Here is a 12075-nt window from a genome sequence, read left to right as displayed (position 1 = left end):
TTCCAGTGGTGGTGGAGCTGTAAACGTGTTCATTTCTAAAAGAAAGGAAACAGAACAAAATGGAAGTGGGAAGAAGAGATGACTGAGGCTGAAAAGCAGAGCAGTGTGTTCAGTAAGATGTGTGACTTCGGAGCAAATTCACTGCCACTGAGCTGTGTTGTTCATGGGCAGGTTTAATTAGCCCAAAGACTTTTCCACGTTTTGCCTTTTTTTTGATGAATTTCAGAGATGAATGAAATCAGTTGAGTCTGCCACAGCAATGCACCACATCACAGTTTTTATCTGCAGAAAAATCAGCCAGTACAGTTCTGCTCTGTCTCCTGTGGCTTTAAGAGAAAGCCTGAAATGAGGACTCTGTGTGCATGACAGTGGTGAAGTGAAGACAGAAGCAAAGAAGCATGCACTATCAAAAAAAAAAGTGGAGGTTGGTGGCCTTGCACGTGGCAAGGGGGTTGGAGCTTTATGATCCTTGAGGTCCCTTCCAACCTAAGCCATTCTCTGATTCTGTGATTCTGTAAAAATGTGCGTTTTTGACCCAGCTTTGCTCACAGCTCCTCGTTTTTGGGGATGGACGGGCTGAGCTGCCCTTTGCCACTGACCCATGCCATTCTAGCCTGACCCTGTAGCATCGTGTTGGGGTGCTCTTAGAAGCTGCTTGTGCCTATGGGCTGTGTTTGGAATGCAGAGTTCTGGGAGAGCAGAGCTGGGTCTGGAGTTGGCTCCAGTGGGGAAGCAGCTGAAAAGATCACTACTGAAATGCCAAAAGGTGAATGGAGATCCTTCGTGCTTCAAGGATAAGGTGCTGGAAAGGGACCAGGGAGACTCCCATGCTCTCAGCAAGCATCAGTACTCTAAGAGAAGTGGTTAATCTCCAATCTCCTCTCTTTTGCAGTTGTTACAATCTCAGGATGTGAAGGAGGATGCCGTGCTGTGCTGCTCCATGGAGGTAGGGAAGCTCCACATCATGTTGTCCCTTCTGCTTCCTGCAGCAGTGGTGGGCTATGCAGAGAGCTTTGCTGTGCTTTGTAGGGAAATCATGGTGCCTATACTGCACAGGTGGGATTGCAAAGTTGAGGTTGGGGTTTCTGGGGCTGCTTTAGGAGCCTGTGGCCATGCTCAGAAGGCTGGAAACACAGTGCTGGTTGCGATGCAAAGGGATTTGTTCTACATCCAGAAGAGCCCTGCTTAGTGACCGGGGCAGACGACAGCTGTGAATCAGCAGCAAATGTAGGATCAGGTAAAGGGCTGCACACCACATCACAGCACATGCTGTGTTTTGACAATAGCTCGAGTTCTAGGTGGGATTTTTCCAAAGCACCCAGTGCTGCTGCCTTTGAAGTTGGTGGGAGATGAACCATGCACTCCTCCCTCCCGTAACCTCACTCGTAGTGCAGCATTTCTGTTTTTCAACAAGAGGAGGAAATAGTAAAAATTCTTCTTGGAATGAATGGTAAGGCACTGGCACAGGCTGCCCTGTGAAGTGGTGGAGTCCCCATCCCCAGAGGTGTCCAAGAACCATGGAGATGTGGTACTTGGGCACATGGTCAGTGGACATGGTGGGGTGGATTGGGCTTGGGGGTCTTGGAAGCCTTCTCCAACCTTCCTGATTCTGTGCTTCTGTTTGGGAACACGGCTAAGTGGCCTTTGTGGGGGTGGCTCAGTGGTTGGACTGGATCATCTCAGTATTCTCTTACAACCTTAACTGATTGTGTGACTACTGGGGCATGGTGGCGGTGGGTTGGCAGTTGGACCTGATGGTCTTTTTCACCCTGAACGATACTGCCTTTCTACAAAAACAAAGCCGTGACGCTGTTGCCCCCTCTCTCCTGACAGCTGCAGAGCACCGGCCGGCTGCTGGAGGAGCAGCTGCCTGAGATGATGACGGAGCTGCTGGCTGCGGCCCGCGACAAGATGCTGTGTCCCTCTGAGTCCATGCTGACGCGTTCCCTCCTGCTGGAGGTCATCGAGCTGCACGCCAACAATTGGAACCCGCTGACGCCCACCATCACGCAGTACTACAACAAGACAATCCAAAAACTGACGGCCTGAGGGGCAGGGCAGGGTGGGGTGGGAAGGGGCGAGGAGAAGACGTGCACCTTAGCGGGATTCCAGTTGATGTACCCAAGCAGACAAACCCCAGCATGCTCGAGAATTATGTTCGTGGGGTGGGGAGGGAGAAGCATGTTTCTTTCAGCCTCGTCGCCAAGTGCCACCCCTCCTCCCTGCCGTGTTTTTGTTGTAGGGTTTTCTTTTCTGAAATCGGCGTGTCCCGCCGGGTTATTGTTTGGCTTTAGAAAGACGACGGTGAGTCGGAGGAGCGAGCCCAATGGGGCCAGGATTGTTTTCACGCTGTCCCCCCGCCCGGCTCCGGCCAACTGGCAGCAGGCAGCACACAGCAGATGTCTGGGGAGGACAAAGCGTGGCACACACTACACAGACACTCATCACTGACGGCTTTTGTGCAGCGGAGCTCTCGTTATTTTATTTTTCGCCCTCCTCTTCTCTTCAGCTTTCTGCCCCCACCTCCGCTCCGTCTCCTCCGGATTTCGATGGGCACATAGGATGGCTTTCTGATTTGCACTGGGTTTTGTTTGTTTTTTTTTTCTCGTGTTTTTATTCTATTTTATTTTATGACCGTCAAAACGGACAATTGCGATCCGCGCGGAGATGGGGCAGCAGTGCTCACCCTCCGCTCACGAATGGTTTCATGAAGATGCTGAAGCAGGAGAAGGATTTTACAAGAGCCCAAAAGCCACTTTTGGAGAAACGTAGCCACAGTCTTCTTGCCAGAAACCTCGCAGATTTACCCAAAAACACGTGCCCTGAGCTAGGAGCTCTGCAGAATACGGGATGCTGCTATGCTGCAGCATCTCCCATCCACTTAACAGTAGCCCTTTTTTTTTTAAAAAAAAATTTTTTTGTTGTTGTTGTTGTTTCTGTTGAAAGAGTGCTTTATTGTAATTACTGTCATCATTGTAATTATACATTTAAGAGCAGGCCTGTTATAGTCAGGCCTATTCATGTACAGGGCAAGGGAGAAATGAAGACTTGGTGTTCTTGGGAAACCAGCAGAGAGAAGGCAAAAAGCATATGGCAAAAAAAAAAAAAAAAAAGGGAGGAAAAAGAAGAGGAAAACAACGAGAAGCCAAAAATACAGGTTTCCTGCTGCTTTCTCACTGGCTGCATTTCCTACCTAGTTTGTAGACTGCGATTCGGTGGGCTTGGAGGTTCCTTCCAACCCATCTGTTCCATGGTTCTGTGATCTTCAAGGTCCCTTCCTACCCAACCATTACGTGGTTCTGTGGATCTCTGGGGAGCTGGAAGAGCAGAGACTTTTGACGTGAAGGTGTTGAGGAAGTGAGAGTCTTGGTTAGACGGTTCAGAGCGCTGGGAGCCGTTCGGTTGGTTGCCTGTTGGTGTGTCTGCAGATCCACACCTGGAGTACGAGAGAGGAACTGGGGAGAAGAGCTTCAACGGTCCTAAATGCTGAGGAAACAGAGAGATGGTTGCCTGTATGGAAGGACTGATACCAGGATCTGAGCTGGCAGCCTCCCCGCAGCCCGCAACACAGCATCCCTTGGACCCTGCTCTCTGACTGGAGCAAAAGAAGGAAAAAAGAAGGAAAAAAAAATATATAAAAAATCTAAAGAGAAAAAAAAAAGCAAAAAAAAAAAACAAAAAAAAACAAAAACAAAAAAAAAAAATCCCAGGAGAAAATCCCAGGGGGAGATTTGCCCTCCAGCACCGGGATTTCTCCCATCAAAGAACTTCTGTGTGAAATCCATCCATGTTCATCCCACCACGGACCGCTCGGTCACTCACTGCATCCCTCACTCCGTTGATGCGTGAGAATCTAGGAGTTGACCAAAAATGTCATTTTTTTTTCCCCCCAGTATTACGTTCTGCTGCTGGTGTCCCTCACTGTGGGGGCAAAGTGTGGGCAACGTTGTATTTTGGGTGCGGAATACCCTCTTTTGGCCAAAAGTGGGGCTGGCACCGCGGCGATGTCCCAAAACTGCAGCCCCCAGCATCCTCCTTCCCATTGCCAAACAACTGCCAGAGATTTAGTGTTGGTGCCCACAACCAATTCATTTGGATCCCCCATGAGAGAGTTCAGCCCCATTTGGAGGACTGTTTTGTCTGTATGCAGGTGGAACAAAAACGGGGGGAAAAAAAGGCAAGGTGATTTGCCTGGTTCCCCTCATCCCCCAAAGGGGATTGATCAGTTGGCGTGATTGACAGTTTCGGAGGAAAACTTATCAGAAGAACTTACAATTTATTCTCCTGCTTTATTTTATAACATCCCTCTCTTGGAAATATTTCCCCGCTGGGTATTTGATGGCTTTACACTAATTTTACTCTTCTTGGTGTGAGCTGTTCGCCCATCCCAGTGACACGCAGTATTTTTCAGGAGAACAAACACAAAGGACCGCGTCCATCGCCAAGGGAGCAGCAATGTCCTGCAGAAGTTCACACTAGCAGTTCCTTTTTTTTTTTTTTTAATGTATTTATTTGCATTTGAAGAGGCACCATTTTTAATTTAATCGTATTTGTTAAATGAAGCGCTTTAAAAAAAAAAAAAAATTAAAAAAAAAAAAACAAGGAGAAAGGATTTGGGGAGCATAAAGACTAGATATTCATCCTAGAGAAAACAGAAACTCATCGTTTTCAGCATTTCAGAGACGAGCTGACAACTCTTTGTGGCAATGCAGTCTTCTTGATAGAACATCATACCCACCGTATGCTATAGAACACGTCATCTGAGTAATAAATGTGTAGAGCTTGACGTTTTCCCATCGTTTTGTTGGGACGTGCCATCATTTTTTGGTGTTGAGCTTCAAACATAGGATAGAGGGGGCAAGAAAGGAAATCACAGTGTCTGGTGTGAAACATCGCTCCATCCATCCATCCTACAGCTTGTGTTGGAACTCGGGCGCTCAACGCTGCTCGGTGGTGCCCCTTCCCAGTAGGTTTTGGCCATGGGGATAGGGCGGGGGAACCCCGCAGCACATCGCGACCCGATGCACCGCTCTGCCTGTTACTCAATATATATATAATAAAGAAATAAAGCTGTGGTTTTTTCCAAGAAGTTTCCTGTGGAAAACCCGTCTCAACGTCGCCGAAGTCACAATTAGAGGGGGCTTTTGAGCCAATGGAGGTGTGCGCCTTGGTCGGGAAGCCGTGGGTCACTCGAGGTGAGGACTTTGTGTCATCAGCTGCCAGGCTACGGCAGGAGGATGCCGCTGATCCACTCCTGCTGTGTGAGAGTGGCAGTGCCTCTTGCAACATGCCTACGTGACCACGTGCAGCTCGCTGGGCTCCGAGCAAACAGAGGCAGTGGGAGGAGCTATCCCCAGGTGGGAGTTGCCACCAAAAAGCTCACCCGAAGGCTCTGCGTTGTGTTACGGTGTTGGTAGAGCAGGGGGAAAAACAGAAGTGGGTCTGTGCTGCGTCGGCTTTATGCCAGGTGATGGCCTCAAGTTGCACCGCAGGACAATCAGGTTGGGCATTAGGAACAATTTCTTCTCCAAAGAGTGGTGGTGCAGCAGCATAGGCTGCACAGGGAGATGGTGGGAGATGGTCCATCTCCCTGTGCAGCCACCATCCCTGTGGGTGTTCAAGAGCCGTGGAGATGTGGCACTTGGGGACATGGTCGGTGGGCATGGTTGGGGTGGGCTGGGCTTGGGTTTGGGGATCTTGGAGGGCTTTTCCAATCCTCTATTTGATTCTATGGAAATACACCTTACCCTGAGGTTGCAACTTGATGGTTTCACACTCGTTACAGCACTGCCACAGAGTTAATGGCAAAAATATGCAAAGACCCTCTGAAGAAAAAAGCCGAGATTTCAGAATTCCATTCTGTCCCAGATTGCCCAAGCTTTTCACCAAAGTGCCTCATTTCAATGTATTTTATGTTGCTGTAGCAATGACATCTAAGCAAAGTGTTTGGACTTCATTAGCACAGCCCTTCTCAATAGCTTCACGCAGAGCCTTCCCATGGTGTGTTCCTGTTTGTGGAAGTGGGCCTTGAGAGCATCCCCTGTCCCTCTCCCAGAGCTGGTGCCAACAAAACAAGGTTCTGTGGGGTTGGGATGGACCCAGTCTGGATCCTGGAGGTCCATTAGTCCTCCATGAGGAACTTCTGCATGTGCTGTGTCCTCTCCGTGGTCACTGGCAAACAGGACACGTAGCTGGGGCTCATCCCTCCCAAATCCCATAGCCTGGACCACGGTCCTGCAAAACCTGTAGGAATTCTTTTTTTATCCAGTAAGGAGAGCTCAGATTTCAATTCTGAAACTGAAACTTTACTTTTCCAGCATTTCTACATTTTAAGCTCCAATAAACTCAAACTATCCTAGAAGAGCTCTGTTCCAGTAAATGAGGGTTGAAGGAGAAGGGGGGAGAGGAACGAAGGTGTATGAGGGACAGGTTACACCAACCTGTCTGCTGCTAATTGCATCTATTGCGTTAAGAAGAACTGGTTTGAGGGCAAATGCTGCAAAATACCGCTCTGGGGAAAAAAAGACACAAAGTGCAGGTTGCGAAATTCACCCTATGCATTGTTTTACTGCAAAGGTAACTTCTACCCCAGGGTGCTGTGTTTTACAGCATTGCAAGAAATCAGACCCAGGCTCGCAGGTGCAGGCTGTGTTCGGCTAAAGCTAAAGCACAGGCGTGAGGCACGCTCAGTGCTGGTGGTAAACCCATTGTGATTTTTTAGGGGAGGGGAAAAGCACTTGGGATCATGTTGCATGCGGAGATTCCCCTGTGGTATTCATTTTATGGGCGCAGACAACCATCCGTGGTCCACATCTTTCCAATTCATGCACACCTTCAGGTCCCTCCAGTGGAGATTTCTGCCTTTCTGCTGTTGGTCCATCTGGTGCCACCACTGTCCTACCACGGCCACCCAGAGCAGGGAGCTCAGGTGCCTTGGGAGACCTCCAAGGAGGGAGAGAAGGGATCTGGCATGAGACATGCTGAGTCTGTACCCACTCTTCTCCACCTGATTGCCCCAAGGTCATCTTCAAGGCCTTTTCCAACTTGAAAGATGGCGTGGTTCTATGGTTGGGCACGACGGGCATGGGTAAATGGTTGGATGTAATGGCCACTGTGGTCTTTTCCAACCTCTGTGGTTCCACGAGTGGGCATGGCGGTGGGGATGGGTTGATGGTTGGATGGGATGGCTGGGCCAAAATCAGGAGGAGGTTGAACTTTACCTATAATGTGAACGGAATGTGAACCCAGCGCTGGTTTGGTTTTCCCAAGTTCAAGAGAGTTCATGGGGAGGGAGGTGAGGAGGGAGGGCACTCTGCTTCTGAACTTGTGCTTTCTGTGATTTCTGCTAGCAGAAATGCTGGAGGGCCTCAGGGGAGCCAATTTCAGCTGCCACATCCCTGGCCCCAACCCCATGCGCCCCTTCCCAGCGTGTCTGTGGGGCTGCACCACACCACTGGTCACCTACTCTGTGACCCAACAGCAACTCCCATTGTCACTGGCTCTGGGGAGTGTGCAGATTCATTTCCAGGAATGGGGCTACTGGAGGAGCAGTCCCCTGGGCGGCTCCTAACTCTGACACATCTGATGGCCATTCCGGGACTACTGGGAAATGTGTGGCATTCGTCTCCGTGGGACTGCAGATGGAGTTTCATCATCATCTGCTCCGTGAAATGGGAGCTGCTGACATCCCTCAGCAGCGATGCAACCAAGTATATACAGGGTTTTATTTTCCTAACCAGCAGAACTCAAAGTTTCATATCATTCCAAGCAATCCTATCCCGACAGCACTGCGTTTCCACCCCAAGCACTGGTGACACTCGAGCCCCCGGGCGCCGTTATCAATGAACTTTGGCACCTTGAACCATGGAAAACCCCTGAGCGGCGCCGGCAGCGCTGGGTGCTGGCGTCCCCGGGATCAGATGGCCCCAGGGGATTTGCTGGGAGTCCCATGACGCGCCTGGAAGGGAGCCTGGACGGACGGGCACCGCCGCAGGGCGCCGGCACGGGGTCACCGAGGGACAGCGGGTGGCCTCTGTCCTCTGTGCACACCCCTGTGATGTCCCATCCCTGTGTGTGCTGCCCCTAAGTGTGTCACCCCTATGCGTGACATCCCGTGTGTCCCCCCTGTGTGCCACCCCTGTGACGTCCTACAGTGAGGGGTGAGGAGAGCTTCCACTTGGAGGGAGGCACAAAAATGAGAGAGGCTGAAGGAGGGGCAGCGGGGGGGGGGGGGGGAGGGGGGGGGGGGGCAGCTGGAGGAATGTTAATTAACAGCAGCTTTTGCAGTGTTCTTTATGAGGTCCAAAAACAGCTGAGAGGAACGAGAGCTGAAAGCTACCTTGTGTTGGAATGGAGCAGAGGGTAGGAGAGGGCACACCAAAGGTGGACGGGCGATGCTATGGGTCCTGTGCTGCTTCCTACACCCCCATGCTTGGGGACGTGGTCACTGGAGACAGGAGGATGGTTATGATAGGACACAGGGATCTCAGAACTCCTCTCCAGCCCCAGTGGCTCTGTGATCACTGCAGTGCACCCCTGCCATTGATGGGCGCAGTGCTGATATTGAGACACTGAGATCAGAGTGTGATGGAGCGTAACGTCTGCAGTGGGTGTTCGCTTATGGGTGATCTGAGTGGTCCTCTCCATCCCCAATGCTTCCATGATCCTGTGGTGTAGGGACATAGGGGATGACATTCAAGGTAGTGGGAGATGCCAGAAGCTCCCCACGCCTGCCAGCACACCACTGGACCCTGAGGCACAATGCCCCATACGGAAAGACCAGGAGCAGCAGAGAGGTTTCTGTAACCCAAAGGATGCGGAGAACAGAAGGGAAGTGTCAGGCTGTGAGTGCCAGCACCACGCTGTCAGCCTCTGCCTGTGCCTGCACTCATCAACAATGCTTCAACAGATTGATCTGGTGGGGGACAACCAGCCTGTGGTACAAGGTGGGGCTGGGTGGGCTCTGAGGTCCCTTCCAAATCACCCACGCTGTGGTTCTTTGACCCCTGTGGTGCACATGGGTTGGTGTTTTCTGCCGTTCACCATGCCAGGAGCAGTGCAGTACCAGGAGATGGATTTCCCCTAACAAAGCAGATCCCAATCTGGAGCTCTGCCTTCCTGCAGGAAGAATATACATCAGGTGAAAAATTCATCTCCAGAACCTGACCACCCCCCCTCCCTGAGCTTTGGTGCAGGAGCAGCAGGGCTGACAGTGCAAAAGATCCATCACAAAACATCCCCGGAGGCTCAGGTTCATTGCATGAGTGCTTTGTGCCCTTTGGTTCTGCAGCAGAACCCAACAACTCATTGCCCACGGCCCCACATCCATGAACTCTGTCCACACATTGCTGCCTCGCTCCCATTGCAACCAAGAAACTTGGATTCACTTACATCACCCATGCTTCAGAGAATGCCTTAACACCAGATTTCTGCTTGGGCACCTGGTTGCAATGGGGATCTTTTCAGTTTTCCTCCTTTTTCAGGCTCTCAGCCTCAGTTTGCCTTGCTGATGGGAGGCCGATTGTTTTCTGACCCATTCATCCCTGGACATTGGCTCTGAAATGAGCTGATGAGCCTCAAGAGATATGTTATACCCATGGGTTATGTTCATGGGTTATGTCCCTTCACTGGTCAAGTGATGGGATCTGGGACTCCCCTGCTCCTCAGTTTTGTAGGAGCTTTGAGCAAGACCAATACCTTTGGGGCTGGAATGAGATTTCCCCCACATTTTGAGCACATTCATACTGGCATTCCCATCTGGCCACCTGCAGGATGTAGCTGGGACCAAACTCAGCTCAGGATCACAAGGCTTGGTGACACCAGGGGTCTGTCCCCAGCCTGATACCTTCACCTGTCAGGTGTCTCCATGAGTCCCTTCACCTAATGGACGACTCAATGGGTCCCTTCACCCAGTGGATGTTTTCATGGGTCTCTTCACCCAGTGCATGTATAAATGGGTCCCTTCACCTAATGAACTTGTTAATAATCTGTGAGACAAGAGCCCACGGATTCCTTGGAGTCCTCAGGGCAGATGGGGAATGAGTTCCATATAGAGCATCACTCAAGTAAAACAGGGATCACGGCTCTGCCCCATGGAAACCACTTGCTCCAAAGGTCTCAAGATAGTGGAGTTTTCCCTCTTGTCTCTTGCAGTGCCCATCACAGGCACTATCTTTCATCAGCAGTTGACAGTTTGAGCAGATTCCACATATGATATATCAGCGGAAAGCAGCATGCTTTGACCCTTCTTTATTGCACTCTTTAATTACTACTTGGCAACGCAGGGAAAAAAAGCGCAATCGTGCTGTAATTTACGGTGGTGCAGGATATCATTAGGACATTTTAATGCCAATTAAGCTGGAGCCACGGTGCAGAGCAAGATTACAGCTCACCAGAACGGACTGATTTCAGCCATCCCAAATTTCCAGATTAATCCCTTTCTGGGGGGGGGGGGAAGAGGGGGGGTTGGGGAAGAGAGATCAGGACTGGAGTCTGTCTCAGCCAGCTCCTGTCTGAGCCTCTTAAGTGCAGGAGCTTTGAGTAAGGTGATTTTGAAGGAGTGGGAACCACGGCTAAGCTGTGCAGAGCACAATGATATGAGGTCTGGGGCCACCACCACATTGCTGGACAGTTGTCATGGGTGTCCAAGGAGCTGGGGGGCTCATTCACAGGGGACATGTCTGAATTAGCAAGGACATGGCACTGCTCGCAAGGAGCTACAGAGGGGCTGCACAGCTGTGTCTGACTTTGCATCTCCTAGCCCTAGAGCTGAGCAGATGGGAAAGCAAATGAGCCGGTGTTCAGCAGCCTTCTGGCACTATTTTCCTCTACTTTTTTTTTGTTTTTTTCTTTTTTTTTTTTCACTGAAAGAGGACTAAAATTAGCACAGCAGGAGGTGAAGTCTGGAACATTTTAACTCAAGCTGCAGAAGTATTGAAAAGCTGTAGTTGTGCTGATTATCTCTTGGCTTTCAGACAGCAGCGATGCTGTGTCTAGTATTTTCACAGACGAGTCTAAGCAGAGGACCCAGAAAATGAAGGACTATTTGGGGTGTTTCAGCTCATTCTCCAGCACCACGACATCCAACCTGTCAACCAAAGGTCCAATCAACGTTCCAATCAAAGATACAAACAAAAGGTTCAACCAAACCCAACCAAAGACCCAGCCAGCTCAGCAGCGCATCTCCTGCAAGAGGCAGCTGCACAGGACAAGGTACAACATGGGACATGCAGAGGATCTCCCAACCCCAGGAGACACTTGCAGTCACAGCTCAGCAGCACTGCACCCAGGACACCTCAACCTGCTGTCTGCACAGTCGTGCTCCTGCTGGTAGATGCTACCAAAGCTCAGGGGAGGTGAGAGTTTCACAACGATGACCATTCTATCCTTCACTTTTGGGGCCTTTTTGTGGGGAGAGGTACCATGGAATGGGCCAGCGCATTTCTCCTTGTGCCTCTGACACAAATCATTGCCGCTGGTTTGACCAATGGACATACAAGAGGTTACTGAGTGCTTTAAGTCCGATGGCACAGAATGGAAACAAAATGAAGCAAACTGTACCACAGACGAAGATACACCAATGTCTGCCCTCTTGGGCATCTCTAGGGCACACCAAGCAAGGCAGGTGGGTACATCCACATGACCCAAAGCTATTTTGAAGCTGGTTGGTGGGCTCAGTGAAAGGAATCCAGATGAGGCACAGTCCATTCAGAGCAGACCGAATATTGTATCTCAACAAATCCCTTTGGGTGGGGAATGTTGAACAGAAAGGGGCAGAACTGGGTCAACCTGCTCTTAATGCTCACAAAGACTCATCCTCTACCACATCTGTCCACCACGTGAAGGCCAGTAGGATTCAAGACACGGATGCTGCACCTCTCCAAAGCCTCCAGGCTCCATGGGGGCCGGTGGTTTCCACTCAGAAATTTGCCTTCACCAAACGCAGGAGCTCAATCAGCTAAAGGAACTGCTCTCCTGCTGAGGACATGGGGACAGGAATGCATGGGGGTGACCCAGTTGGATGTGATGCACAGCTCCAGTCAAACCCATGGACCTGTGGAGCAACCCAGATGATAT

General features: G+C 50.6%; 1 protein-coding gene across 6 annotated transcripts in view; it reads left to right on the top strand.

Moving 5' to 3' along the window:
* The window catches only part of CTIF (cap binding complex dependent translation initiation factor), a 103719-nt gene extending 99110 nt beyond the window's left edge, over nucleotides 1-4609 (top strand). For all 6 annotated transcript variants that reach the window (XM_048931589.1, XM_048931587.1, XM_048931586.1 and 3 more), the window contains 2 exons: nucleotides 893-946; nucleotides 1834-4609. In XM_048931589.1, the coding sequence (XP_048787546.1) occupies nucleotides 893-946; nucleotides 1834-2049 (270 nt within the window). In that variant the 3' untranslated portion in view covers nucleotides 2050-4609. The remainder of the gene's footprint in view (nucleotides 1-892; nucleotides 947-1833) is intronic.
* Nucleotides 4610-12075: the final 7466 nt, after the last annotated feature.

Source organism: Lagopus muta, chromosome Z (genome assembly GCF_023343835.1).
Source record: "Lagopus muta isolate bLagMut1 chromosome Z, bLagMut1 primary, whole genome shotgun sequence".
NCBI classification, from domain to species: domain Eukaryota; kingdom Metazoa; phylum Chordata; class Aves; order Galliformes; family Phasianidae; genus Lagopus; species Lagopus muta.
The sequence above is the reverse complement of the archived record's forward strand: the minus strand, read 5'-3'. Positions and strand labels throughout refer to the sequence as shown.